Source organism: Accipiter gentilis, chromosome 8 (assembly GCF_929443795.1).
Source record: "Accipiter gentilis chromosome 8, bAccGen1.1, whole genome shotgun sequence".
Lineage (NCBI taxonomy): Eukaryota > Metazoa > Chordata > Aves > Accipitriformes > Accipitridae > Astur > Astur gentilis.
Genome location: NC_064887.1, coordinates 3,953,543 through 3,978,904, shown reverse-complemented (window position 1 = coordinate 3,978,904; position 25,362 = coordinate 3,953,543). Strand labels below are relative to the sequence as shown.

General features: G+C 45.3%; 1 protein-coding gene across 9 annotated transcripts in view; it reads left to right on the top strand.

Annotated features, from left to right (window-relative positions):
• Positions 1-25,362, top strand: part of NFIA (nuclear factor I A) — a 251,359-nt gene that overhangs the window by 219,138 nt on the left and 6,859 nt on the right. For 6 of the 9 annotated variants that reach the window (XM_049807204.1, XM_049807202.1, XM_049807201.1 and 3 more), the window contains 2 exons: positions 1,965-2,056; positions 24,888-25,362. The exon at positions 24,888-25,362 is cut by the window's right edge and continues 6,859 nt beyond it. In XM_049807204.1, the coding sequence (XP_049663161.1) occupies positions 1,965-2,056; positions 24,888-24,905 (110 nt within the window). In that variant the 3' untranslated portion in view covers positions 24,906-25,362. Of the gene's footprint in view, positions 1-1,964; positions 2,057-24,887 lie in introns of those variants that run through there. The other 3 variants (XM_049807203.1, XM_049807198.1, XM_049807205.1) reach the window with 2 other exon arrangements.

The following is a 25,362-nucleotide window of genomic DNA, read 5'->3' as shown; positions in this document are numbered from 1 at the left end:
AGATTTACCGTTTGCAAATTTATGGCTTCTTTGAATTATTAAGCAAATTAACATGGAAAAAAGGCAAGGGGAATACCTCACCAAATCTGCTCAGTTCATTTCTTCCTTGATTTGTAGATATGAGTAACAACCAGTGTACCTGTTCATACTCTAATATGCAAGCTGCACTGCAATTTGCAAAATCATCTTGGAAAGATGAATTAGTGCACTCAAAAATTCCTTTAAATCTTTGTGAAGGAAAGGTGTTCCTTGCATGATTTTTGCGATTACTAGCAAAGTGTTAGCTTTTTGGAGAGGAAAGCTCACCTCACTGGAAACAACTGGGAAGAATTCATTCTTAGAAGTCGGGAGTGCCTTATCTCCGCTCAGATCAGTAAGAAATGAAGATGTGCAGTTTCTGGGGTCATTTCAGGGTAAGAATTAGGAGGCATCATGAGATGCTTGTGAGACTTGGGTAGAGAAGGAAAGGAAGGATGCGGTTCTGCATGCTCGTAAACTTGAGAACTCCTCGCCAAAGGGCTTTGTGGGATGCAGAATGTTTGCGTGGGTTCAAGGGCAGATTGGGCATTCATCAATGAGAAATCCCTTGCAGGCCATTAAATGCAGGGAATCCCTGAGCTGAAAATAATCAGAGGGTGGGGAAGAATATGAGAAAGTAAGTATGTGACCCGTTTTGACTTCTCCCTGTGCATCTGCTTATGGCCTCTGGAAGAGAGAGGGCAATGGATAAGGTGGAGCATTGGTCCGATTCAGTACAGTTTTAAACCAAAGGCTCCTCCAACGTAATGCCTCTTCACTGAACATTTTGCCTTCAGAAAAGCAGCAGGCTTTCATCCACACAGACAAGCCAGTGTCTTCTCTGACTCTTAACTCGCTTTATTTTTCTGTAACGTTGAGGCCTGAACATTATATTTAGCCTGACTGGAATTTGGCAAGTAACTTTCCTTTTAACATTGTTTTTTGTCTCTTCATTGGATAGTTAGGTTGTCTGGGGATTTTATTCAGCAGAATTCATTCCCATAAATATATTTAAAATAGACAGAATCACTGTTTGTATTAAGGCATCTATTTGGGTTATTTGAATTTAGATCTGAACTTGCAAAAAACTGAACAAGGGAGAAGATCGCATGGGGGATTTTCAAATGAGAGGAAGACTGAAAATGCATTGAAAGCTTTTGGATGTGGAAGTGCGTGGCATTGTGGACAGTTGTAGTGGAGAATATAATGCAACAATAAAATCATTACAGTACTTCAAGTTTGGAAGTAATCTGGGTTCTTGGCTTGCATTGCATTTAATAGCTTTACATTTATGGGAGCCACTCCAGTTTTTAAAGGCAGCTTCAGCCTTCAGACTGATTGCACTTACCACCCCAGTGAAACTGCAACCCATTAATTTTTTACCGAAAGGATCTTCCTAGTTTTTCAAACACATCAAGTGAACATTTTAGAGAGTGCAGACCACAGCAGTATGAAAACCAAAACTTTCTGTGGAGAGAGAATGCTGGATTAGCATGAAATAAGGGTCTGATTCTGTTAATAAGCACTTCAGTAAATTCAGTGCTATGCAAAACTCCATTAAAACCAGAGGTACCGCATATTTGAGTGAAAACAGTCAGGCAATACCCGGCCGTACAGAAGTCTCTTGTGCTATCCCAGCATGGAAAGGCGTGCAGCGGTTCTCCTCTGGGACGGAGAGCAGCGCAGGTGACCCCAGCACATCTCTCCCCGACCGCACGTCGTTGCCGTCCCGCCTCGCAAGGAGCAGCCCGGTCCCCTGCGTGTTTATATCCCCATCATTAAGACCGAACCTTTCCAGTGTCTAAAACCAAACTCTCGCTCTCTAAAACGTTTGCACATTTCTATGTTAAACATCTGCTTAGGTGGCTCTGAGACAGTGTGTTTTGGTGTTGTTCGTGTGCAATCTAGTGCCGCTTCCTCAACGCATGTGTCCCTTCCCTTCACAGCCTACTCGACACCCAGCACCTCCCCCGCAAACCGATTCGTCAGTGTTGGACCACGGGATCCAAGCTTTGTAAATATCCCTCAACAGACTCAGGTGGGCCGCTTTCGACTTCTCTGTATGCCTGCAGCCTCTTCTTCTTCAGTGTACTCTAACGTGTCCCCGCGGAGCCAGCTGCATTGCCGCTGTCACTTCACCCACATGGTCTCAGTAACTACAGTGAAATGTCACTTGCAGTTTGTTTGTCTGTTGTGTTTTTTTGGGCTTATGTAGTAATAACTCTGCTTTCGTAACTGGAAAGATCTCTCTTGCTTTCTAAGATATTGGCTTCTAGCGCACAGTTTTTTCCTCTAGCGCTGGGTTTTCAAAGACTTTTGCTCCAACCTGTTCCCTAGGCAGTGCATTTAAATGCATATGCGAAAGGAGCTCAGAGAGACCCATCAGGTAACAGTGCACCTTAATCCCCCACCAGATACAACGGGAGACTTCTCCAGTGACTTCCGTGTAAAAAAATAGACTCGAATTCCTGGTTGGCCATTTGCATGGTGGGCTTTGAGCGAGCAGGAGATTTTGTAATTGCGAGCACATCTGTTTCCTTACACAAAGAGAAAAAAGTCCAGTTGAGGCAGGCCTATAAAGCTGGGTTAACTGAATTCATCGTCCTGCTATGGTCAAATCAGAAGCTCAAGTAAACATTTGTGTTTCTTTAGGAGAAGGACGAGGTTTAAATGTGCTTTTTCCAAGCTGTATCAAATTCCCAGGGTCGATTAAGAAAATAGTTGTTGGCAGTTTTGTTAGCAGCTAATTTGAGCCAGATGTTGAAAAAATTAAGTCTGTGCTTAATATCACGTTATCATGGGGGAGAAGGTATAAAACAGTGAGCAGAACTAGTGTTCTAGGACAACTGTAGTTTGTAGTTTTAAGTGATTGCTTGACTACATTACAATTCTTTTAAAGGTCAACAGCAAGAAATATTTGCAATTTTGTTTTGAGCTGGTTGCGATGACTAAAAAGTAGTAATTCAAATAGCTAGCAAATTGGGGGATACTCCTCTTAGGTCTTGTAAGTTCTTTCAAATCGTTTATATGCATCTGAATAATTATGAATAAGAATGGCTGTCACATGCCACAGTCCAGTATACGCATGAAGACAGACTCCTCGTTGCGATGGCTTCAAGCGCCTACACCGTCAATGAAACACAAGTCACCCATTGCCAAAGATTTTCAGTTTACAGGGCTGCAATCAGATGCCTGTGAACACAATGTGTTTTCTTGCTATCTGTTCTTTGTGTACAATTTGTTAGGAGCTTTAGTTTATAGCTCTGTCGACAGCACAGGTTAAACTACATCGAATCTCAAACCTTCTCTGCATTAAATAGGGTCACAGAAAGTACACCAGCACCGCAGAGTGGGGTTTTAACCCATCCGGTTCTGATTTTTTTTTCATGCCTTAACAAAATGCAGCCTGCACCCCACTTTTCAGGCCTCTTCCTTTATTTGGTTCATGTACGTGACAACTTTTCATGCGCCATCACATTTAAATCGTATTTCTCCAGTTGTTTTGGAAACAACTGGAATATACACAAACACGCTGAAATCTGGAAACAGGAATGTTAAGGTATACTGTTAAAGTCCTTAAGCATTTGGTCTTTTCCTTCATAGCTCAGGAAACTTGAAACCCTTTGGAGAATGCTACCTACCTTTTCCAGAAGACTTGAAAAACTACTAGTTGGTAAACTGATTATATAGTCAGACACAATAGTATTTATTCTCCAAAATATTTTAAACTTATTTGCATTCTGCAGTCTAGGTTTCCCAGATAAGTTTGTTGACTGTAAACTTTTATCCTCCTTATTTATGACTTAAATCATTTTAAAGTGCTCTAGCCTTACTTTAAGTGCTTCTATGTAATGCAGTATAGTGAATAACAATGCTGTACAGTGAAAAACAATACCCAAGCACAGCTTTCAATTAAAGTCAAACATGCTGCAGTGGGTAAGGAGACTGACTTCCAGTCTCTGACTCCAGCTGCATCTCCGTACTTCTTCTATACATCATTACACCACCACAACCCACTTGATACTAAATATATAATTTATCAGCAAAACTCACTACTTATTCATGAAACAACTCTGAAGTTGACTGTGTTTTAAATCAGAGAAGTGAGGTAAAAATACTAACAACTGCAATAATTTGGGATTTACTTAGCATTCCCCTAAACAAAGACATGCTTTTGTACTCTTCTTGCAGGGCATTCGTGTATGGGAAGATCACTTAGGATATTTGTGAAATGAAAATATAAAAACACATAGGACTGTGTTATTAAAAGCAGCTGGGGTGGCTGCTTTCCGTCAGGATTTTTATAGTACATTCAGAGTCAGCCTAAGATATGGGTCCTGAGGACCACTAACTGCCAGGCCACACAGCTCCCTTAGACAAGAGGAAGCAGTGAACATTCAGAGCTTCTGAAAGTCGAGCTTAAATATAAGGGTTGAGCAACTCTTTACTGCTGGAACAACAAAATAAAAATGAAGACTGTATCTGAACATCTGCTTTTTTAAAATTATGGTCCGGCTACAAGCTATAAGAAAACACTATGGTCAGCTTTTTGGTGGCCCTGATTTTCTCTTCCAATTGGTGGGTCATTTGACTGCAGGCACTAGTTACACAGCATCGTTATTAGTCTTAAAATGCTGCAAAAGTGAGTCTGTGCACAGGGATGTGGCAGCGCTGTTCAGCAGAAGTCGCATTTCCCATACATGGTCATTCACAGGCTTTCACAGAACATTGGAATAAAATCGCAGACAAATGTACAACAGCATGGCTGGGTTTGAGCAAGGATCATTCTGTCCTGGGCTGTTTTTAAACAACCAAAACCAGCACATGCCTTTCTTAATGGGCATTATAAAAATTAGCAGTAGACATTTCCATTAGCAGCATGTTCTGATTTATGTGACAGTGCTTCAAATATAATCCCTTAAAGGAATTTTATAGAATTTATATAATATTTTATTTAAAAAAAGGCCATCTTCCTGTGTCAACAAAGGTTGTAGCAGGATGACAACTCTGTGACAGAAGAGACCAGGAAATAAACTGATTTAAGTCAGTACTCCTGATTCAGGATCAAAAGGCCCAAAAGGGCTGTTGGCTTTGTCTGGTTTTAGCAGCTTCAAAACTTTTCAGTTGGCTTGTTTTTTCATACAGTGCCTCTGCTTACCCCATCCATCACTCTGCCACTCCAGCGGCTCACCGCATAATTGTCCTATCTGGGGGGTTATTTGAATCTAAATTTCTGTTTGAGCTATTAGAAGAAACACTTGACTTGGCATCCTCTGTATATGTTGACAAAAAGGCACAGGTGTTGTAACCTTTGCTTGATAAATCATTTACTTTTGCTATTTGACTCGCAAGCAATATGGGGGCATCAGCTTTTTAACTGCCTTTTCCGTATGCAAATCAGAAATACAGTATGCCTGGGGTACACAGTCTTTAGTTTCAAAAGCAGGCTGGTCTAGATAACTCATGACTAAGTAATAGATACGTCTCTCGTATTGCCAAGGACTTGTAATAAGGAGAATGGTAGAGGAATGGGAAAGTACCATCACATTAATTAGGGACTAGCCTATCGGTAGCAACAACGCGAATAAAGAATAAAGGTTTCTGAGTTTTAGGGGGTTTTTCATCCTAACCAAGCGATAAAAGTAATTGTGAAACACAGGATATGCACTCAGAGTACGTGCAGCTGGTAACGCTAAACTAGCAACCTGCTCTTTGTGACTGGAGTTTGCGTTGTTGCTCGCCGCTCTAAACGGTGTTTGCTGATCTCTGATGCCCTCACTTTGCTCTATAGTACAAAATTCCTTTAGGGATCATAAGTGTTCAGTGTGCTGCAGCTCCACTTCACACTAAACATTGTTTACTAGGCTGAGTCCTGTTTGCCACCTACTTACCCTACATCTTCCTGGAAATTGTACTTCGGATGCTAAAAACAGCTCCTGAGCAACACATGCCTGCTCCATCTAATCACTCCTACCTGCCCGTAGCCCGTGTGCCTTACACAGTGAGGTTACCAAGGATGCACAGAACAGAAACTGCCTCCCACTGCAGGCACCCAGGCAGAGGATCAACTGCTTTACCACCTGTGAGAAACTAAATGGTTTTCTCCTCTGCTTAAGGGAGAAAGTGTATCGTGCATCCTCTTGACCAGCTGTTTCAGGAAAAATCCCTCTGTAATGTAAACAAGCTTTGTATCAGATCCATCCCAGCTAGTTTCTAAAACTTAGTTAAGCGCAAAACCAAATATTTATTCCCTTACCTTTCTCTAGGAAAAGAGAAAACTATTTTCTAGAACAGAAGTAGAAGCTCTTTCTGCTTCCACCTTTGCAGGATCCCAAAGCTACAGTCAGATCACAGATAGTAAGCCAAGGTCTTGCCTTTTCACACTTGCCCTGGTGGGGCCCTAGAGCCACTCAGCTACAACAGTGCTCTAGATAGAGCTCATCCTTTATAACACAAAGCAATTGAAACAAAAGGCCCATAACTTACCTAGCACACCGTGATAAAGAAAAACCTCAAAAGTCAAAGAAGCTTATCTAGGCAGCAAAATGACAAGTACAAAACCCAGCAAGCTCAGAAACGCAGCCATGCTCTCGCTGCCAGCCTTATAAAGACCAGGTACAAAAGTGCACGCTGTGAAACACATCTATAAAAGAGTAATGCTGCCCCATAGTAAGTTAGGGGGGAAAATTACTGAAGTTTAGTAAAATGTTTATAGTATAAGGAAATTGCTAACTTCTTTATATCTGTTCCTGTTCTCTGCCTTTTCTGAATTAGACAGCGGTATCTTTGTAGCTTCTTCTTTTAGGCTTTTATTTATCTCTAAAAAACCACCTTATGCCTCAGGTGCATATACAAACCTAATTGTACAATTACTTTCTTTTCGAGAGACAGGGGAAAGACTATTTCACTTCCCCACAATCCTTTTAGAAAGCAAACTGCAAGCTGCAATTTTTCACTGGCAGCACTTTAAAACAAAGGGCACGAGAAAAAAATGAGCTTTATGCTGTGTCCTGTAGGTTAGCAGATGTGAGCTCTGTCAGACTAGGGAGGGAGGCAAATTCCAGAGTAGATGGTCCTTCTGTGATAACAGCCAGTCACTGCTGCCTAGACACTTAATTCGGAGGAGTGTAGTGCAGGTGATGCCCCTCACCGCGGCTGGAGGGAGCACAGACAGGGGGGAGGCAGGGAAGCAGTCTCGCAGGTAGCAAGGCCCAAAAGCGTATAGGATTCATATATCAAAGTCAGCACCTTGAATAGGAAGCTAATGCAGTTCCTCCAGAGCTATCGCTCCTGCAGCTGAAACCGCCTAGCTGTTTTGTGCCCAGGTTCCATTGCCACCCTATGGAAGAAAGAAACCAGTGCACACATTTTTCTTTTGACAAATAAAGCAAGTGCCTCACTTCACGGGGATTTTCCATTTTTGCTTCGCGCTGAACCCCTGCCACACTGCCCTGCCCTTTGCACCGTCAGAAAGGGCCACAGACCTGCCAGACTCACGGACAGCTCGTGTCGATGTGCTTTATTAATGAGTACCACAAACTGCCCGTCCTTTCCTGCCGCTGTCTTTCTCCCATTTCCCAGTGCCCAGGAATCGCTCTGGTCAGACAGGCAGCACCTGCTGGCCCTCGAGGAGGAAGGGTAAGGTCAGGATTTCGTGGTATTGCCACAGCACGCCAACAGCTGAGCCACCGCTTCACTTTGCAGAGCAGTTTGTGTTCAGAAAAACTGTTAAGGAAGGGGTTCGTGTGGCTCGTACGTTGCAGTAGACGTGCAGAGAACGTGAGAGGCTGCAGGAACAAGATCAGGCCTTTTATTTTGGGGGTTCTGAGCAGAACTATTTATAAGCCGGGTCAGTGCTACTTGTTGCTTAGGTGACTTGTCCTCCCCAGGATAAGAATACTTATCCTCAAGGCTGAACGCACCGCTTGTGTTTGAGCGTGAATGAAGATGAAGAACACTAATTTGGAAGCATTTGTTCAAATCAGTTCAGCCGCCTGAGAATTACATATTCCATAAAGTAACCTCCCTAGGCCAGCACACGTGGCTTTGGAAGAAACCTAAGCTGCAAAGCACTTTTAAGCCCCTTTCCTTCTCTTGGCCCATAGCAGCAAACGTAGTGGCAGGTTCAGGACACCATCTGCATGCAGGAATAATGTCTCTCTTGGGTAAAGAACAGAAATTTGCAGAGGCTAGGTATAAAAAAACCAGTTTTGGGGTGTGGGACTGCAACTTTCTAGAGCTGCTGAAGTTAGAGGGACTGCTTTCCTTCCAAACCCAGCAGGGATCTGTGAACTTTCCCGTATCAGCAATGGGAAGCGAGGGCTGCTCTCCTCGTGACACCTGGAGCAGGGTTACACAGTGCCCGAAGTGCCATCTGAAGTTTAGATTGCTCCTGAGCCTATGTGGGCACTATATCCTCATGGATCACTTTCCTGCTAGACGTTTACCATACATGTAAGAAATGGGAGACCCAAAACAGAGATCAGAAACAGAACCATTACAATGAACAGTTGAGCGTGTGAGAAGAGAAGGTTGTGTGTGTGACCACTTAATTTATAGTAATTGCCTGGGCTGAAGGGCATTGAAGAAGGATGGGCTTTTGTGGGCTTGAGCCCTGTTATGACCACTGAAAGTTCCGATCCCTGAGCAAAAAGTGTTTTGCTGCAGAACCAGTGGCACCAAGCTACTGATATGTGACCTTAATGTCGGTGCTGTCTTTCATCTGCCAGCCAGGAAGCAGCTATACTGGCCTAATCTTGAGGGTGGCCTGGAGATGGCTCTAAAAATGTAGTATGAGTCTAGAGAAAGTATGCATAGAAAATACAGTGTCAATCTCTATGAAGCATCAGCAAGTCTCAGACCCTGGGAAGCTGAAAGAAGATTTCAGATCCTGCCTTTGCTTTGTGTTTTGCCGTATTAAACTCACTCTTCTCTTCTGTTGAAATTAGTCAAGGAAATGTTGGCTGAATCCTTTGCTGAGCTAAAATTGAGATGGTTCCACCATGATGGGAGCAAAGAGCCCACATGCGGTCGTGGTGCTCTTGATGTGGCCCTGATCACATAATAGCTCCATAGCCGCCCGTCCCCAGTGCAGCCTGAGTGTGACCGTGCTGCTCTGATCACAGTTGCTAATGACAGTCCAGAGTGTGCTCCACAGAGAGGAGATACAAAGGTGGCCAGACATCAGGGTCACTCCCCAACTCCCATTCCCTTCACTGCCTGCTCAGCTCAGTGCACAAAGCCCCTTTAATTGAGCTTTTGCACAGAGGGTATGAAATTTCACTCTCAGATCAGTTCTTAAACAGCGACAGAGAACGGTATACCTCAAGAAGAAAGCACGTGTTGCACTATAAAGGTAAAGATTCATAGAAAACTTCCCAGTACTGTTACGTGGCCTTATCTTCAAAGTGGGTTGGAGCCAAAGCAGTCCAGAAATGCCTGGGTTAGTCCTCAGCAGGAGGGATCCTTTTTCCTCTGCTTTTTCTTCCTCCTCCTTGCGGGCTCCGGTGAGCAGTTCAGACTTTTTTTTGGAAACTAACACTAAGCATCCTATTTCCCATAGATATAGCATACAATTATTTACAATGGACATAGACGAATTTGCCAAACTAAGCAATTAAACTCATAGCAGTTTTTCCCCCTTCCTTACAATAAACAGGAAGCCTGTGCGTAAGGCACCCTTTCTGTGGGTTTTATGGCCATTACTTATGCTCCACAGTAGGGGAGAAGAGAGAGAAGAAGTAAGTGTGGGCCTGGTGGGAAGAGTTGGCAAATGCAGAAATATGATGAATGAGCTGGAGAGATTTAATTTCTTACTAAATTCTCTACAAGCTGTGTAACCTTTCTTTAGCTAAACAATTACTCTAAAAGGCAATGATTTTCTGTGTTTTCATTGAAAAGTCTTCATAATAACAATGGCCTATGTTCTCCTTCTTGAAGAACTTCTGCCAAAAAACAGTTTTCTTTTTTCCATTCAGCAGGAAACTTTCTTTTATTTTTATTTTTTCAATCTCATATTCCCCGCTAACATGGATTTACAAGGCCTACCACTTACTGCATGGGGCTGGGAAGAAGCTTCCCCTCAGGCCAAATCATTTTGGTCCATCTCCTTTATAGGGATTCTTGCATCTTCCTCCCAAGAGAAGTGCGGCCACTGTCAGAGACGTAATACCAGGCCCAAGTGACCATTTAAGCTGACAAAACGTGACAGTTCCTCTGTTCACAGGTACAGAGTACATGGAAGGGGGCTCCCAGATTTCTTTTTCAGCGGACAAGCAGCAGCTCTTGCCGCTGTTGTGGTGGGCGCAGCGGAGAGAGGGAGCAGGTACTGACTTTGGTGTAGTGGGGGAGAGAGTCATCAGACCTTTAAATTCATCGGCCACTTTAATCTCACATGATTAAAGCAGAGTGGGTGCTGATCCTCGCTGAACCACAGGGTCCTGTGACCAGCTGGAGCATCATAAAGACTTTGGATATTGTAAGGACTTTGGAGATGCAGCATGAGCAGAGCACTTTCCTCCTGCAGAGCTGCACAGTTGTTCAGATACACACATGCACAGGTACACACACACACACACACACACACACAAATCAAACAAACAAGTATAAGGCAAGATTATAGTTATGTGCCTCTTACTGCATTTACTTGACTTGGCCGATTTCCTGGCCACCCCACGCCCGCCCCCAGCCTCCATTGCAGATAATGCTGTATTGGATTAGTCTCCCTCACTGCTGCATCAGGTCCCAGATCGATTTATTGACTCTGTCAGAGTGGCTAGTACAGTAATTGTTACAAGAGCAGAATAGAAAGCAAGAATGTGTCCACATAAAATATAAAAATGACGTTTTGTTCGTTCTTTCCTCTTTTGCCCTATAGATCTTCATGTGTTTACACAGTGGAGAGCACTTTACTTAAGTTAATCAGCTCCTTCTACATTATTAATTGCGACAGTTAGGGTGCTACATGGCGGCAAACGTATTATTGAAACCATTGATCTCACGCTGACGGTGTGGACCTGAGTAGGTTTTGTATTCCTTTCCTTCTTTTGCAACTGCTTTAGGGTACTATCAAATCACATTTCCCTGACTGACAATACACCATCAATACCATTGATTTCAGAGGGGGGCAGAGAGATGCACATGAGAAAGAAAGGAGCGCGCGGAGGTTCAGTGTATTCTGTAGGCTTGGAAAGGGGTTGTTGGAAGTTGGTAATCACAACAGTTACGTGCCTGGCCTGATTCCTCTATTTTGTGAAGAGTAATAATTTAAGAGCCGAAGTTTCCTAAGTGTTGAAGATTTGCAGAGATGGCATGACGAGACCTTTTAAAACGCATGTAGAACGTATATCCTTAAAAAAAGACATACTGACTTTTTACAAGGGTTTTGGAAGTGCATTTGAAAGACATTTCATGGAAGTTCAGCTTTCGCAGCTGATGATACCTATATGAGCTCCATAAATTCCACACAGCCTGACAAACTCCAGTAGGTGTCACATGTGACCTGGATGGAAAAGGTCAGCAGCTGGATTTATGGCTTTTGCATTTACTGGAACATTAAGATTTTTGCCAACTGCCATATATACTTTTTAACAATTCTGCAATCAAAGGATTAGGACCACAATCTACAACGAAGGTCAAAAATTAAAGGCCACAATCCCTACATCCTTCCCAATGGATAGACATTAAGCTACCTCTGTTCTAAGAATCACCTTTGCTTAATGGCCTTAACATTGAGGTCAAGGAATAAATAAGCCCCAGAGGTGAACACCTTGCAAAATAGACTATCTTGCTCTGAAGTTAATACTAAATTCCACAAGAAGGGACCAAAAGATGAGAAGCCATTTCTTAACGGAGAAGGACAGTCCAGTTTGCAGCAGATTTCATGTTCCCGAGACACTGAGCATCACCTCCCCTAGTGCTGGACTATCCTAGAGAAATGTAAATACAGGGGAAGGATTGGGGCTTCAAAAGAAATACAGCAAAATGACTGCAATTTTGTTAAAACCTGTTTATATTTTAAATTTACCAAAGGTGTCTGTTCTTAGTAAGGATTACTAACAGCATGCCAAGTTGTAGCTTTCAAACTTTGCCTGGTTTTAGTTCAGAACAACAAAAGGTATCGTCTTGTTTTAGGCATTTGTTCTTACAGTATATTCTACTTGAACAGAGGCAGAACTGAAAAAGTTTAATCCAAAACCAGGGTTTTTTAAAAAAAAATCAAATAAAAATCAAGAGGCTAAACGTGAATATCTCTTGTAGGCTTAACTATGTAGCCTTTAGTTACTTTGGTTATTAATATTCAATTTTGAAAACAGTACTGACACTATTATCATAATATTTTCAGGCATATTCACTTGCATGACCCACCTCTTACATCATCTGTACAAATACTAGTTATTACACATGAAGAGATGCAGCTAAATACATTTCAGAAGCCAATGAAATGTAAAAGCCACCTTTGAGGCTGAACACAATAATTTCTGCATTGCTTGGAGCAGCTTCATACAACTTTAGGTATCCTTTTGTGCTTTTGCCATAACTACATCCTTTTAAATAGGACAACAGAAAAGGTATCTTTTTTTAAAAAGGGGGATAAAGTTAGATATGAAATTTGCATGTGGGGTTTGTTTTATTCATCCTTGCATGAGCTAAACAATGAGATTGGAGATTTTGCAGGAACACTTTTACACAAAATGTTCCATGTTTGGCTTTTCTCTTGGTTATTTTGAAGGATTTTCTTGTAGTCTTCTGGGTTAAAGTTTGTGTCTGTGAATCTATGGTATTGGACCCGACTGTACATTCATTGAAATCAATGCGAGTAGGAGATGGAAGATTTGTTATCAGCAGGAGTTTGTTTTAGAAATACAATAATATTTTTGTTTAATTATGCTCGTATTTTGCTTATAGCCATGCACAGTAGAATAAATCTAGTCTTCTTCAAATAAGATAAAGGTTAAAATTCACATTTTCTTTATGGGAAGGGCTTGCAGTGCAGTCATCAGTTATCTCTAGAGTTTTTATTTTGTGGCCAGAGGTATTATCTCTCAGAGACTCCAAAGCACTCTTCCTTGATGTAGAGATGGGTTTAGTTTGGGCATTTTCCCAATTTACCGCTCTTGTAGGCTCCAATCCGAAAGTATAGGCCAGGTTATGTTCCGTCCGGTTCATTTCCACCAAGGGAGGCTCCACAGGCTCTTTATAAACTCGTTGTCCTCCTAACAGTAGTAACAAGGGCAGAACTTGTCCCAGTAATGGTAACGGCTTTATCCGTCCTGCTGCAAAACAGAGTTCAGATTCTTCTCCTGGAGGCTTTTCAGGAATATGAGGAGTAAAAGTAGTAACATTTAGGGAAAAAAAAAAAGATGGGGTAGAGCTATAATTCTCCGTACAATAGAGCAGCTTACTTACTGAGTACAAAGAGCCACTTCTACACAGTCTATTTTCAGAGCCATGCCTCACATTCATTGACTCATAAAAGCAGAGAGGCACCTTTCGATTTTAAGTTCAAGGTTTACATTAGCAATTTTGTCTGTTTTCTCTGTTAGTATTAATTAAATTGAGATAGTTTAATTAGTATTACTAAATTTGATCATTAGTAGTAATTCATTCTGCCTGCCATACTGCACAAATATGATGAAGCAGAAATAACTAAATTGTTTAATTTCATCTCATTTAATGACTTTACACTCCACCAGGACTTTCACTGGCATCTCACAATATCTGTGAAAATCACTCCACACTAGGCCAAGACCCAACTCCCTTTAGCCAACCATGTCTAATACGTCCCTCCTCATCCGAAGGCACATCATGTGCTGCGAAGGCTTTTCCCATTTCTCCACCGGAGAGCTGGCTACCTCCGAAGGCTGCAGTGGCCCTTCCTCGCCCTGATCACCCAGCTCCTGTATCATCCCAACCCCGATGGCCCTGACGGAGCTGTATGGGACTCATCGGCCACCACGTCCCTGGTAGAATGGGAGAAGTCCCGTCATCGATCCCCACGGCCACACAGCCCGGGGGCCGAGCGCTGAGCACAGGCTTGGAGCATGGCCGTCCACTTTTCTCAGAGTGGTTTGTTCAGTTTAGCAAGGTACAAAGCATCAGGAAAAACGCAGACATCAAAAGTTCTCGCATTCAGGAGGGCGGTTTTTGTTCAGCTCAGTGCCCTCTTGGCTTCTTTTTTTTGAGGGGACATTTGGGAAGGGGGGTTCACTGCTGAATTGATTGGTTATTCCTCCAGTTTGCCTACTTTAATTTTAAGGTCAATGTGGCAAAAAACCCAGAGTTGCCTCCATGCCCCTATTTCTCTCCATGTTCATTTGGAGACGGGTTTTGATCTCCTTGCCCGGTTCACCTAAGTCTTGCCAAAACCCCGATTCCTCTTCCCTTTCTGCGGTTTCCAAAACCCCAGCCTTTCTCTGCCCGCTTCTGAAAACGTGCTCTTGTTCTCGGCCCCCTTGTCCAGGAGTCCCCGGCTCCCATGCCGTCCCTCTGTCCGTCTGCACCTGCCCGCCATGCGCCCCGCCAGCCCCGCTGTTCCTGCTGCCCACAGCCCAATTCCTCACCTGCGCATCCCGGCCCTCCGCCGACCTGTCCCCCCGCTATTTTTTGCCCTGCTTTTACCAGGCTGCGCACACTGCCTTTGCTCTCTCAGTGGTACCACGGGGCTGCTCAGTTGTCTGCTTCGCCCATAGACACCCAGCGCTGGAGGTTTTGGGGGGGATTTCGGAGGGAGCGCTCGCTTTCCCCTCCGGTTCAAGTTATTATCTCCCCTCGCTTTCCTCTTGTACAAGTACAATCAAGTCAAGAAAAGCAGCTGAAAACCACCTTTTGTACCCCAAACTCTGCAAGAGCAAAGAGCCGGAGCCTCTGCAGCAATTTGTCGGCAGAGCAGCGCATCCCACCGGGACCCCTCGGCCCCATGGCCCCCCTCACGTAGCTCCAGTCGCTCCGTTGCTCCCCGCCGGCACGGGACGGGGAAGGAGAGTCCGGGGGACAAACCCCCCGAGCGAGTGTGTGCGTGCGTGCGTGTACGTGTGTGCGCGCTCAGGCTGTCTCGCTGCAAATGGAGCTTGGGAGGCCCAGACTGGGGGTTGATTTTCTTTGGATGACTTTCGCCGATTGTCTAAAGCAATAAAAGTAAAGAAACTTTGGGGGAAACGGTGGTTGCGGGGAGATTATTTTTGCAGTCCTGGTGCAGGCAAAACTCCTGAGGCTTCAGGGGAGTTGCACTCGCCTGAGGACTGCAGGAACTGGCTTAAATTGAATAAAACTGTAAGTACAGTATAGGGGACTGGGTAACAAGGAGTTCTGCAAAAGCAACAAAACCGGAGAGCACAATGAAGAATAGAGCGGGTTACGCTGCGGTGAAAGTATGTACTGGTTGTTATAACACCGTGCCTCTAGAATAAATTATGTCCCTTTAAAAAGTAATACTTTAACTGTGGAGCTATATAGAGACAATTAAGACGATATTGTTCTCCTCATTTCCCTCCCACCCCCCTTCCTCCCTCTCTCTGCAGTAGCTCTGTGGAAACTTTTAATGCTGCAGCTTGAAACTTGGGCCTCTGGGTCTAAAATGCCTGAGAAAGCACTGCGGGCTCTAACTGTAAAACATTCCTTCGGCGGGCCCTGGAAACAGGGCGCGCTGGCGCAGGCGAAGTTCAGAGGGATCACATGTAAATGAGGGCTGGCTGCAGACTCCCGAGGAGCGTTTTATTTCGCTTAAACCTGAACTTGAACTTGCAAACGCGCTGCCGGAGCCTTGGACGGGCAGACCGCGGATGCGAGGGGCTGGGAGCCGGGGGCTGCCGCCGGCCCCGCGCACCCACCGTCAGGGCTTGGGGGGGGTCCCCCGGCACCCACCGGCTTTGTGCCGTGTCCAGGGGCACAGGGAAACGGAGGACAACGCGGGCACTGTAGTTTCGGGAACGGGCTTACGGCTGTTCCCGAAGGGCTTGCTTTTTTTCCTAGCAAAATGCCGGAAAGTCCCGTCGCAGCAGTGCGTCTGCCATCCCAGTTTCCACAGGAGTTCCCGGCGTGAAGTTATAAGCGGATCCAAGTCCCGATGCACACTTTATTTCATAAAAGGAAAGAAATAAGTGAGATTTAGCATAAGAAATATTGAAGTGTTGCACTCTCTAGCAAATCTAACTGTGCTTCCAGCAGAGGAAAATACAGGGCTGTCTAAAAAGTGAGGCATAAAGTGCAGAATTTAAAAACCCCTTTGCAGCATATTTACTTTTAAATCGCAATAGTAGATGTAAACCGCAAAGCGGGTTTTAAAGTCGTCTTTTTGCTTCTTTGATAAAATACGTACTGCTGTTTTCTCCTTCCCTTGCAAAAGGCAATGTACGCACCAGGGGAGCAAGAGCCGTGGCAGTGCCGGTGAGTGTCACCCAGGTGTGGTGGCAGAGGTGGCTGCTGGCCGGGCCACAGGCGTGCGGGCAGCTTCCTCCCCCCCCAAAGCTGTACTTGGCTGGTGGGTCATATTTTGGTCATTTCTGATTACTCCCGAACAATTTTGGCTATGTTTATAGCAAAACTTTGAAAGGATGAATGGGCGAAAAAAATCCTTTTTGGCAGTAACTCAGGAAATATCTACAAAGATGTCCTTTCTGGAGCAAGACATTATTTCAGGGTTTGTGTTAGGATCATTTTTATTCTGTGACAGCGCATAAAGAGACCGGGACAGAGCAATGAGGTCTGGCATAGCTAAAATCCCTTCTGTGTGTGTGAGGTTATATAGTTTATCAATGCAGAAACCACCACGGGCTTTGAAAAGTAAACAGCTGGCTTGGGTCTGTGTGCTGCACTTCGGAGTTGTCTGCTGGATTTAAATGGCTAGCCTGCGATTTTTGGAGTGGGGCAAATATATGTAGTTTTTCTTTCAAACATGTCCAAAGGTTTTTGCAGCCATTTGTTTTCTTAGTTCCTTTATTTGTTACGATTTTCCTTTCTGTTTCATTTTGGTTTATTTTGCTTTTACAAACGTCTTCACTGCCACCAGCAAGTCTACAAATAAATAATAAAAAAAAAAAAGTTTCTATCCCAGTCAGAAAACCTTACGGCAGCGACAAATATCAGAGAAAGCCATCGTCTCTCTCAAAGATTTCATCTCACCATCCACTTAATCCGCTTGCTGTACCTCAGATCTCAAGTAACTTTCATACTGTGGGCTCACTTTAATGGATAGAATCTATTTTTCATGAAAAAAGCAGGAAATAAGCTGTCTTTCGTACAAAGATTTACAAAATGTAATCATTGTTGAAATATTCTCTTTGAACTGCCTTGTCCGCAGGGGTGTCTGGCTCCCAATACCCCCGTTTCTTTAGAACACCCTTACAAGTTCTTCTGGTAGATCAGGTACACTGGTGGTTCTGGTCTTTGATGTCTTGAATGAATGAAAGAAAAGCATAATAAAAGAGAGCTGTTGATCAAGCATAAAATACTCTTTAAGCTGACAGAATGGCAGAGTTAACACATTCTAAGCTGCTTTTAGGTTTTTCCTTTTTTCCTCACATTTTCCTGTGCTTTGTGTACAGTGGGGGTTTTTATTTTTTGAAAAGTCTCTGATCTATGTAGTATGCCGTCCTCTAACAAAAACCAAAATGGGATTGTTTCTCTCTCTTTCTCCCTTTCTTTTTCCTCTCTCTCTTTCACTCCACTATCTTTTTTTCTTTTTTTTTTTAAACTGCAAGGGTTACGGTTTAGCGTTACTGCAGTTAGCTTTCAGTGTACCACGCAAAGTTTAGAAGTTATTTTGCAGATTTCAAAGTCAATTTACTAACAAATAAATGAGCTTCTTCGCTTTGCTATTTAGAAAACTGGAGGAAAACTGCACCTCGCAAAATGTTCCCGAAGTAGAAGGAAGACCCTCTGTCTAAAAGTAAAATTGTAAACCGAAAGACGGACATAAAAATGACCTCATTGTGAGAGAACTTTCTTTTAGAGTCAGAGAAAAGGAAAAGTTTTCTTCCTGTAGATCTAATTTAGATCTTAAGTTCCCATACATTATTTATACATCATATTCAAAGTGCCAGCCTACTCTGCTTGCTGGATTACATTTCAAACATTTGCCATTGATAAGTCTTTGCTGTATTATATTCAGGCTAAATGCGAATATGTCATAGCGCAGTCAATCTTTAATCCGCTGAGCTTCAGGTTCGGGCGGCAGGGGGTCCCGCGCTCAGAGCATTGCTTTATACTTAAGAAACATCTGGGGCCAGCTGGGACACTTTACTGGAACATTCAGATGTCTGGAACAACAGCAGGAGTTGCTGTATGAGTGTGTTTTCATAGGTTTGGGAGGGTTTGGGGTGACTTAGTTAAAAACACTAGCTGTTCCCAACTTGAGGTTTGAACCCAAGCAGAAATCTTGCCTGAAGTGAGTTTGTTGGTCCCAGGAGAGAAGTGGTTTGGACTACTATACATTTTTAATAGTCAGCAGGCAGAAGTCCATACTACAAAATTATTGCACGTAATTTAATGCAGTTTGCCACAATTGGCATTCTCGCGAAAGCTATTGGATGCAGAGCTACTGTACGCATCGCCTGGAGACTAGTGTCCCTCCCGGGACGGGCTTTATCTTCCTCGAGACAGTATAAATATGCTCACAGTGGGGCACGGGACTCTCCTGGGTGCGGATGTTGGACAACCAGAAGATTCACTCACTGTTTTATGTCCCTTTGGGGAGGACCAACGTGCTACTTACGTCCCTTTCGGTATTTCATTTTGGAAAATATAATTACTAAATAATTAATCCTAGCTCTAAGAAAATAACTTCCATAGGCACAAAGGTGACCTTGTCTTTAATATTCACCTTTTGGTTTATGCAGTAGGATCAGATTTCATGCCTGGAGAAACTCTGGAGAAACCAATAGAAAAGTGGGACGAATCCAGACGTGGGGTAAACCAAAAGCAGTTGCTTTATCTGCAGGAGCCCTCCAGCCAGTCGCACCAGAAGCCGAAGTGCCGCTGCCTTCGCTCACCCTGGCAGCCCTTTTGAAATTGCATCAAAGCCCCAGTTTTGGCCCCTTGCTTTCAAATGACCCACCGTGGGGAAGAGCCTTCCCGGGACCTCTCACAAGGGGATGTCTAAAGGACCGCTTTGCTGCCTAGCTGTTTACGTTCTCGTTTTATCTCTGCAACCAGAAGGACTCGTTACCCCGATTCACCTTCCCGGGGTTAATGTTTTTGATTGCCTTGAAGTTCTTGAGATGACTGAAATGTCATCCCCAAACAAAACAACTGAACTGATGCGCCGTGATGAATCCTCGCAGGTGCCCGACGGTCGTGGCTCGGGTTCAGCTCGGCTGCTCAAACAGCCGCTTTGCCGGCGAGCTCTAAAGCTGCAGGGTTTTTTTTTTATTTAGGCTCTTATCAAAGGTGGATTTTCCCGCCCGGGCCCGTGCAGCGATAGCTTCCTGCAAGCGCAGCCGTGCCCGGGGCAGCAACGGCCGCAGCAGCACGGCAGCCGCGTTTGAAGTCCCGATGGCACCGACCCATCCCGCCGCCAGGCAGCCGAACCGGGCTGAAACCTGAAGAAAATGGCTAGCGGGGACCGGGTCTTAGCCCTAAGTGGATTAGGTGAAGCAAAAGCTCCGATGTGTGGAGTCTGTCAGAGTTTCAAACGTGTGAATGTCCTTAAATAACCTACATCGCCCGGAGAAATAAGCCAACTGTCACACCCAGTTCTGGATTCCACATTAACAACCTCCTTCCGCAGCGTTAAACTTTGCCCTTGAGGACTTTTGTTTAACTTTTTAATTTGAAAAACAGATAGGGCCGCTTTACAACCCTCACTTTTTTGTGCGAGCTGAAAGGTCTCATTGTTAGGGCAGGAGATGTGCAGGTAGAAGTAAATTTAACAAGTTTGCATACGATTGTCTTTCTGGTTTAAAACACGTGAGCGGTGCTCCCGGTGAGGCTTGGGAGCCGGGGGTGAAACACGTCGTGCAGGAAGGCTGGTTTAAGAAGATTTTAATAAACAATGGGCCTGTTTCTGGGCTCCTGACGCAGGCAGAAACTGCTACTGGAGTCAATGAGGCACTTTCAGCTTTTCTCCTTTTAAATATCCTGAATCGCGGAGTGTTTCCTTGCTGTTCTTCCCATACAAAGGACCCGATTGTCAGAAGTGGCTTGAGGATTTTTGTGTGTCTCTGGTATCTGCAGAAGAGCATAAGAAACAAATAGACTTGCGCTATCAAAGAAACGTAATTGCCATTTCAGACTTCCTGTTTAGGATTCAGTCAAGTAGATATTGTTTATGGTTCATAAAACCTTACTACTGTGAGGATTCTCAGATACTGGCAGCACAGAGTTTCAACTTTCATGGTGCTGTAAATTAGGGGGAAAAAAAAAGTGTGATAATACTCCTCCGAGAACAGTAAAATAGAGCTCTGCAATGGTTAAATGGAATTTTATAAGCACATTCGGTGTGGAACTGTTTTGCATTACATGAGTTGAATACCTTAGAGATGACACACATCTGCAGGCACTTTATTAAATCCTTAGTCAGCACTTTTCAACCTGATGAGATTACTTCTTCATTTGACTGGAGAAAGGGAAGCGAAGATCTCGTACCGGACTGCAGAATTCTTTCTGATGTTTCACCTTGAGCACTGGGGAAGGACAGCGAGATGCTCGGCAGGACAATACAGACCCGTAGTGGCACTGACAACTGCGTGGCAGTAATTTTACTGAGTAGGACCTTTAGCTCCGGTGTATTCATTTAGCTCTACGCTCGCTGGGAGAACAGGGCTGCAAAGTAAATAGAGGGGAAATAAAATACTGGCTCTTTTATGAAAACGCGCGGAGATAATATCATCCTAACCGTATTGTGATAGCGCACATGATTTAAAAGGAGATTTTAAATTAAGAAAGGCAATACGCCGCTCTCCGTCTGGGTGCAGTCGGATAGGTTACGGAACGTGAAGGGATGAAATGGGTAAGGTGGTTAGACGTGAGAGCACAGCCTGCACCACGTGGAGCAGCGCTCTGAAAGAAGTCCTAAAACACTTCAGCCGTCCGAACGTAGGGAATCCGGGCTTCTTTCTTCCCCTGCAAGCCCCCTCCCTGTAAGTGAAAAAAAAAAAAAAAAACCCAAACTTGACAGATCCCAACTATCGGGGCTCCGAAAGCCTAATACGCTTCCTAGACGTTTTCATTTGAGGGGCGAGGGCTCCTCTCCCCTCGCAGGGAAGTTTCACAGGTGCTTCAGGAGGACAATGGTGCTCTTCAGCCCTAATCCGGGAAGCCTTAGACGCGTATAGGAGGCTTGAGGGGGATATGAGATCTTAATATTAAAATGATTAGTAGAAAAGGAGGATCATTCTGTGTGTGCGTTTCAGCTGTAAGACGCTCTAAATTAAAACGGTATCCTGAGAGCGGTGCTGGTGGGACGTGATGGGTAAATGCGCTCTCTGTCTCGCTGTTCTGCTGCCTCAGCCCATAAAACATCTCATCCGAGCGGGGCTGCAGGAACGGGCGACGCGGGATGCAGCTGTTGGCGAGGTGCTCGGAGTTGGGGTCCTGTAAAAGCAGCTTCTCAGCGAAGGCGGGGGAAGTTTAAAAACCAGCGGCGCGGTTTGGGTCGATCCTGTAAGGGTTAATTAAGTTTTTCATTGGTATTAGGGCCGAGCGGTGTCTGCAGGAGTCATATTGACACCCTAGTGCACGGTAACTCTACTCCTTTATTGACATGTTGCTAGTCAGGAGCACAATAGCACTCTGTGTCTGCAAATCATTGCTAAAATCATCTCAAGAAAAAAAAAAAAAAAAAAGTTTGAAAGCCCAACGCTAGACAAAGGCCCCAGAGCTGCACTGCGCCGCTAAAAACTCCGGAGTCAGCAACTTCTATTGATTAAAAACTAACCTTTAAAGTAACTCGCAGAGTGTGTGGTTAGCATTTAAATTTAAACATGTCATGAGTTGATTTGTGTTACTGAATACCAACTCAGAAGGAGTTACATTCACATCAGATTTTTTTTTTTTCTAATTCCCTTAAGCAGCTAAAGTATTTCATGAAATGTCAATAGGGCAGGGGAGAAAAAAAAGGTGTTTTGGAGGGAGGGGACTCGCGCCCAGCCTCGCCGTTTCTTTTCCCATGCAAATAGTCACCCCAAAAAGAAAAGTGTGGGGAGCGACACACAATAATTAGCCCTTTGTCTAACTTTCCCAAGTGCCAGAGAAAGACAGATTAATTAAATATACAACAGTGTTGGTTTTTGGAGTGGGGGTCTCTCTTGCTGTGGAGGTCATAAATTAGGCAGAATAAATACTTCAATGTGTTTGCAGCGGGGCTGCTACGTCAGAGCGGCTGGCGGGCGGTGGGAGGGCGCAGCGCGGCTCTTGCTAATGATAGTCACGTCTGGGGCTGTCTGGTTGCCCCTAGCAACGAGACATGATGTAACACCAGGATGAACTTGAACTTGGGGGACTTGAAAAGGGAACAATAGACCAGAGCAATCAATAAAGCCTATTTCAGTGAAGGATTACAGAGCCGCTCTGGGGTAACCTTGTCTGCAAGGCGCAGGCTGAATAGCAAGATGCGTGAAGGAGCGCGGTGCCGGGTTTGGGGGGGAGAAGGGGGGTTGGACGGGGACGGACGGACGGACGGACGGAGCGAGCGGCGGCGGCGGCGGCGGCGGCGGCGGCGGCGCGCATCCCCTGCCGGCCGGGCCGGGGTGGGGGGGGGGGGGAGCCCGGCCCCGGGGAGCGGAGCGCGGCCGCCGCCGCTCGGCACCCCCCGGCCTCCGCCGGGGGCAGCCCCACCGCCGCAGCTCGCTCGCTTCTTGCCTTTTTGCCCCCCTTTTTTCCCTTCCTTTCGCCTTTTTCCCCTCCTTCTTTTTGGCCTTTTTCCCCCCTTTTTTTGCCTTTTTCCCCCTTCCCCCCCCCTTTTTTCCCTTCCCCCCTTTTTTCCCCCCTTTCCCCCCCTTTTTTCCCTTCGCCCCTTTTTTCCCCTTTTCGCCCCCTTTTTTCCCTCCCCCCCCCCCCCCCCCCACCTTTTTTTTTTGGCCTTTTTCCCCCTTCTTTCTTTAAACCCGCTTTCGAAGCAAAAGAGGAGTGGCGAGGCCAGCGCAGCTCCCGCCATCCCCGGCCGGTGGGCCATGTGGCCAGGCCAGCGGCGATGGGAGCCAGTTGGACATCTGCGATATAGATTTGAACCATCGGCTCTGAATTTTTAACCCCTCTACTCCCTGCCGGGGACGGCCACCGTTCCCAGCCCGGCCAAAGACTGTCACGCTCAAACGACGAGCGTAAGGGACGACCCTGCAAAGTTTGGAAGAGTTCGCAGCCCGCGGTGGCCAGAGGTGCCTGCGGCACGGCCCGCGCTCGGCTCCCCCGCGCCCGCCTAAAATCAATAGGGCCCTGCGAGCGGGGAGGGGAGCGGGACTTGGCAGCACTTCACAAATCCCGCCAGAACTCTTCTCTGTTTATGAACTTTACATATGAGAACTATTTTGTTTAATTGCGGCCTGCGTAAGTCTAAATATAAAATCTGTAGGCAATAGACGGAGCCGATAGGGGACCGGCGTGTTTGTATTCAGAAGGGTGAGCGGAGGAAGAGTTAGTTAATGAGGTGTATTGGAAGCAGGACAACTTCTCCGATCGTGCTATTTGTTTTACCGGTTCCTACCTCCATGGCAAGACCACATAATCGCCCAGTCCCACATGAAACTTGCCTCAGAGTCTTCTGTAAATGTTCATAAATCCACCCCGGGTTGATTATGCTATCAATCACGTCAGACGCTGAAAAGGAACGGAGGAAAAAGTTGGTAAAACTTGTCGTCGGTTTATACGTGCACACGTGTGCACCTCGTATATTACGGGAGCCAAAGTAAAAACGGGGGGTATCGGCAACGGCCCTTTAATACCTGAATCTTTCTTGTTGTATTACTTTACTTCAGGCTAAATAGTTGCCGCTTGTTGCCGTATTCCCACAGCAATATGTCACTGCCAAGTAGCATCCCCCTGCGCGCACAATCCCAGGGCCTAACACTGCTCTTATTCATCCCGGGTTCAGGTTGGTCTGACCTCGCCGGGGCCGAGTCGGGTCTCCCCGGTGCGGTGGCACTGCCCCGACTCCGGCAGAGCCCGCTCCAGCTTTCCGACGGTGTTTATTTTCCTATCGAGGAGCGAAATTGCTTTCTGCGCTCCGGGCATCTGCGCGGTTGGGTTAAGGGTGGCGTTGTTGCGGAGCTGAAATCCCAGGGAATTCCCTCCCTTTGGGGGGAGGAAGGGGAAAAAAACCCCGACTTTCCCAAAGGAAAGCTATTAGTTGAGGTCCACCTTTGGCTTTGAAACGCAAGCGCGGCCAGCGATACGGGACCTTTTCGCCGATCCACTTTCCCCCAGATTTGCTTTATCCTGGCTTTTTTCTAGCGATCCACATTTCTCCTAAGAAAACAGCCCTGTTGTTGAATTTCTGTGCATCTGTTCCAGCGAGACAGTTGAAGCAGGGCAGTATAAAGCAACAGATGCTTATGCTGGCACATGCCTAAATACCCAAGAAAACCCCGACTGCAGGGTGATAAATGGCACAGAGAGGCGAATGTGTATCGCCTTTTCAGGGGATTAGACAAAAGTGAACTGGAGGGATCTTCAAGCCATAATCTATTAAAAAGATTGATAACTTGTAACGTGACATGACCCCCGCGTTCATCTGTAGCTATGTCCAGCGACTGTCGGCGGAAAAAAAAAAATATATTGATTCGTACAGTATTTTTAATTAAGCTTTGTAATTAGGTCGATTCGTCACGGTCTCAATTAGCCCCCCTCTTGGCGGAGGAGGCTGGCGGCGATGCCCGGAGCCCTTCGGGAAGCAGGGAAAGCGGGCGGCGGGGCTGACGCTTCTCCTCTCTCTTTTGCAGTCCTGGTACCTGGGATAAAAGTCTCCGCTTCCCACCACCCACCAGACAGACCACCAGACCCCTTCCCACCTCTGTAACACGGAAGCAGCAGCAACGCAGCGCAGCGACTTCACATCGGCGGAAGGGGAGGCGAGCAGACACCGACAGCAAACTAGTACATGGAAATGGCAAACGTTATGGTTGAATGGCAAAGGCCGTAACTTTTTCGAGATTTTATTTTTTTTTTTTTTTTTTTTAGACAACTTAGGACTGTTGTAATTTCTCATATGGTGCTGGAAATGGTTGGGCTTCATAACTTTTGAAGTGTTTCATTGGTAGTGTAAGCGTTAGGTGACACTGAGTAGAACTAGCCTCTGCTGCTGCTTACCAACTCGCTGTTGTAACACACTTTCCATATGGAGCCTAACTGTTTTACAGTATCCTCATCGATTTTTCCCATACAGGTGTGAGACTTCTTGAGAAATCATGAAACACA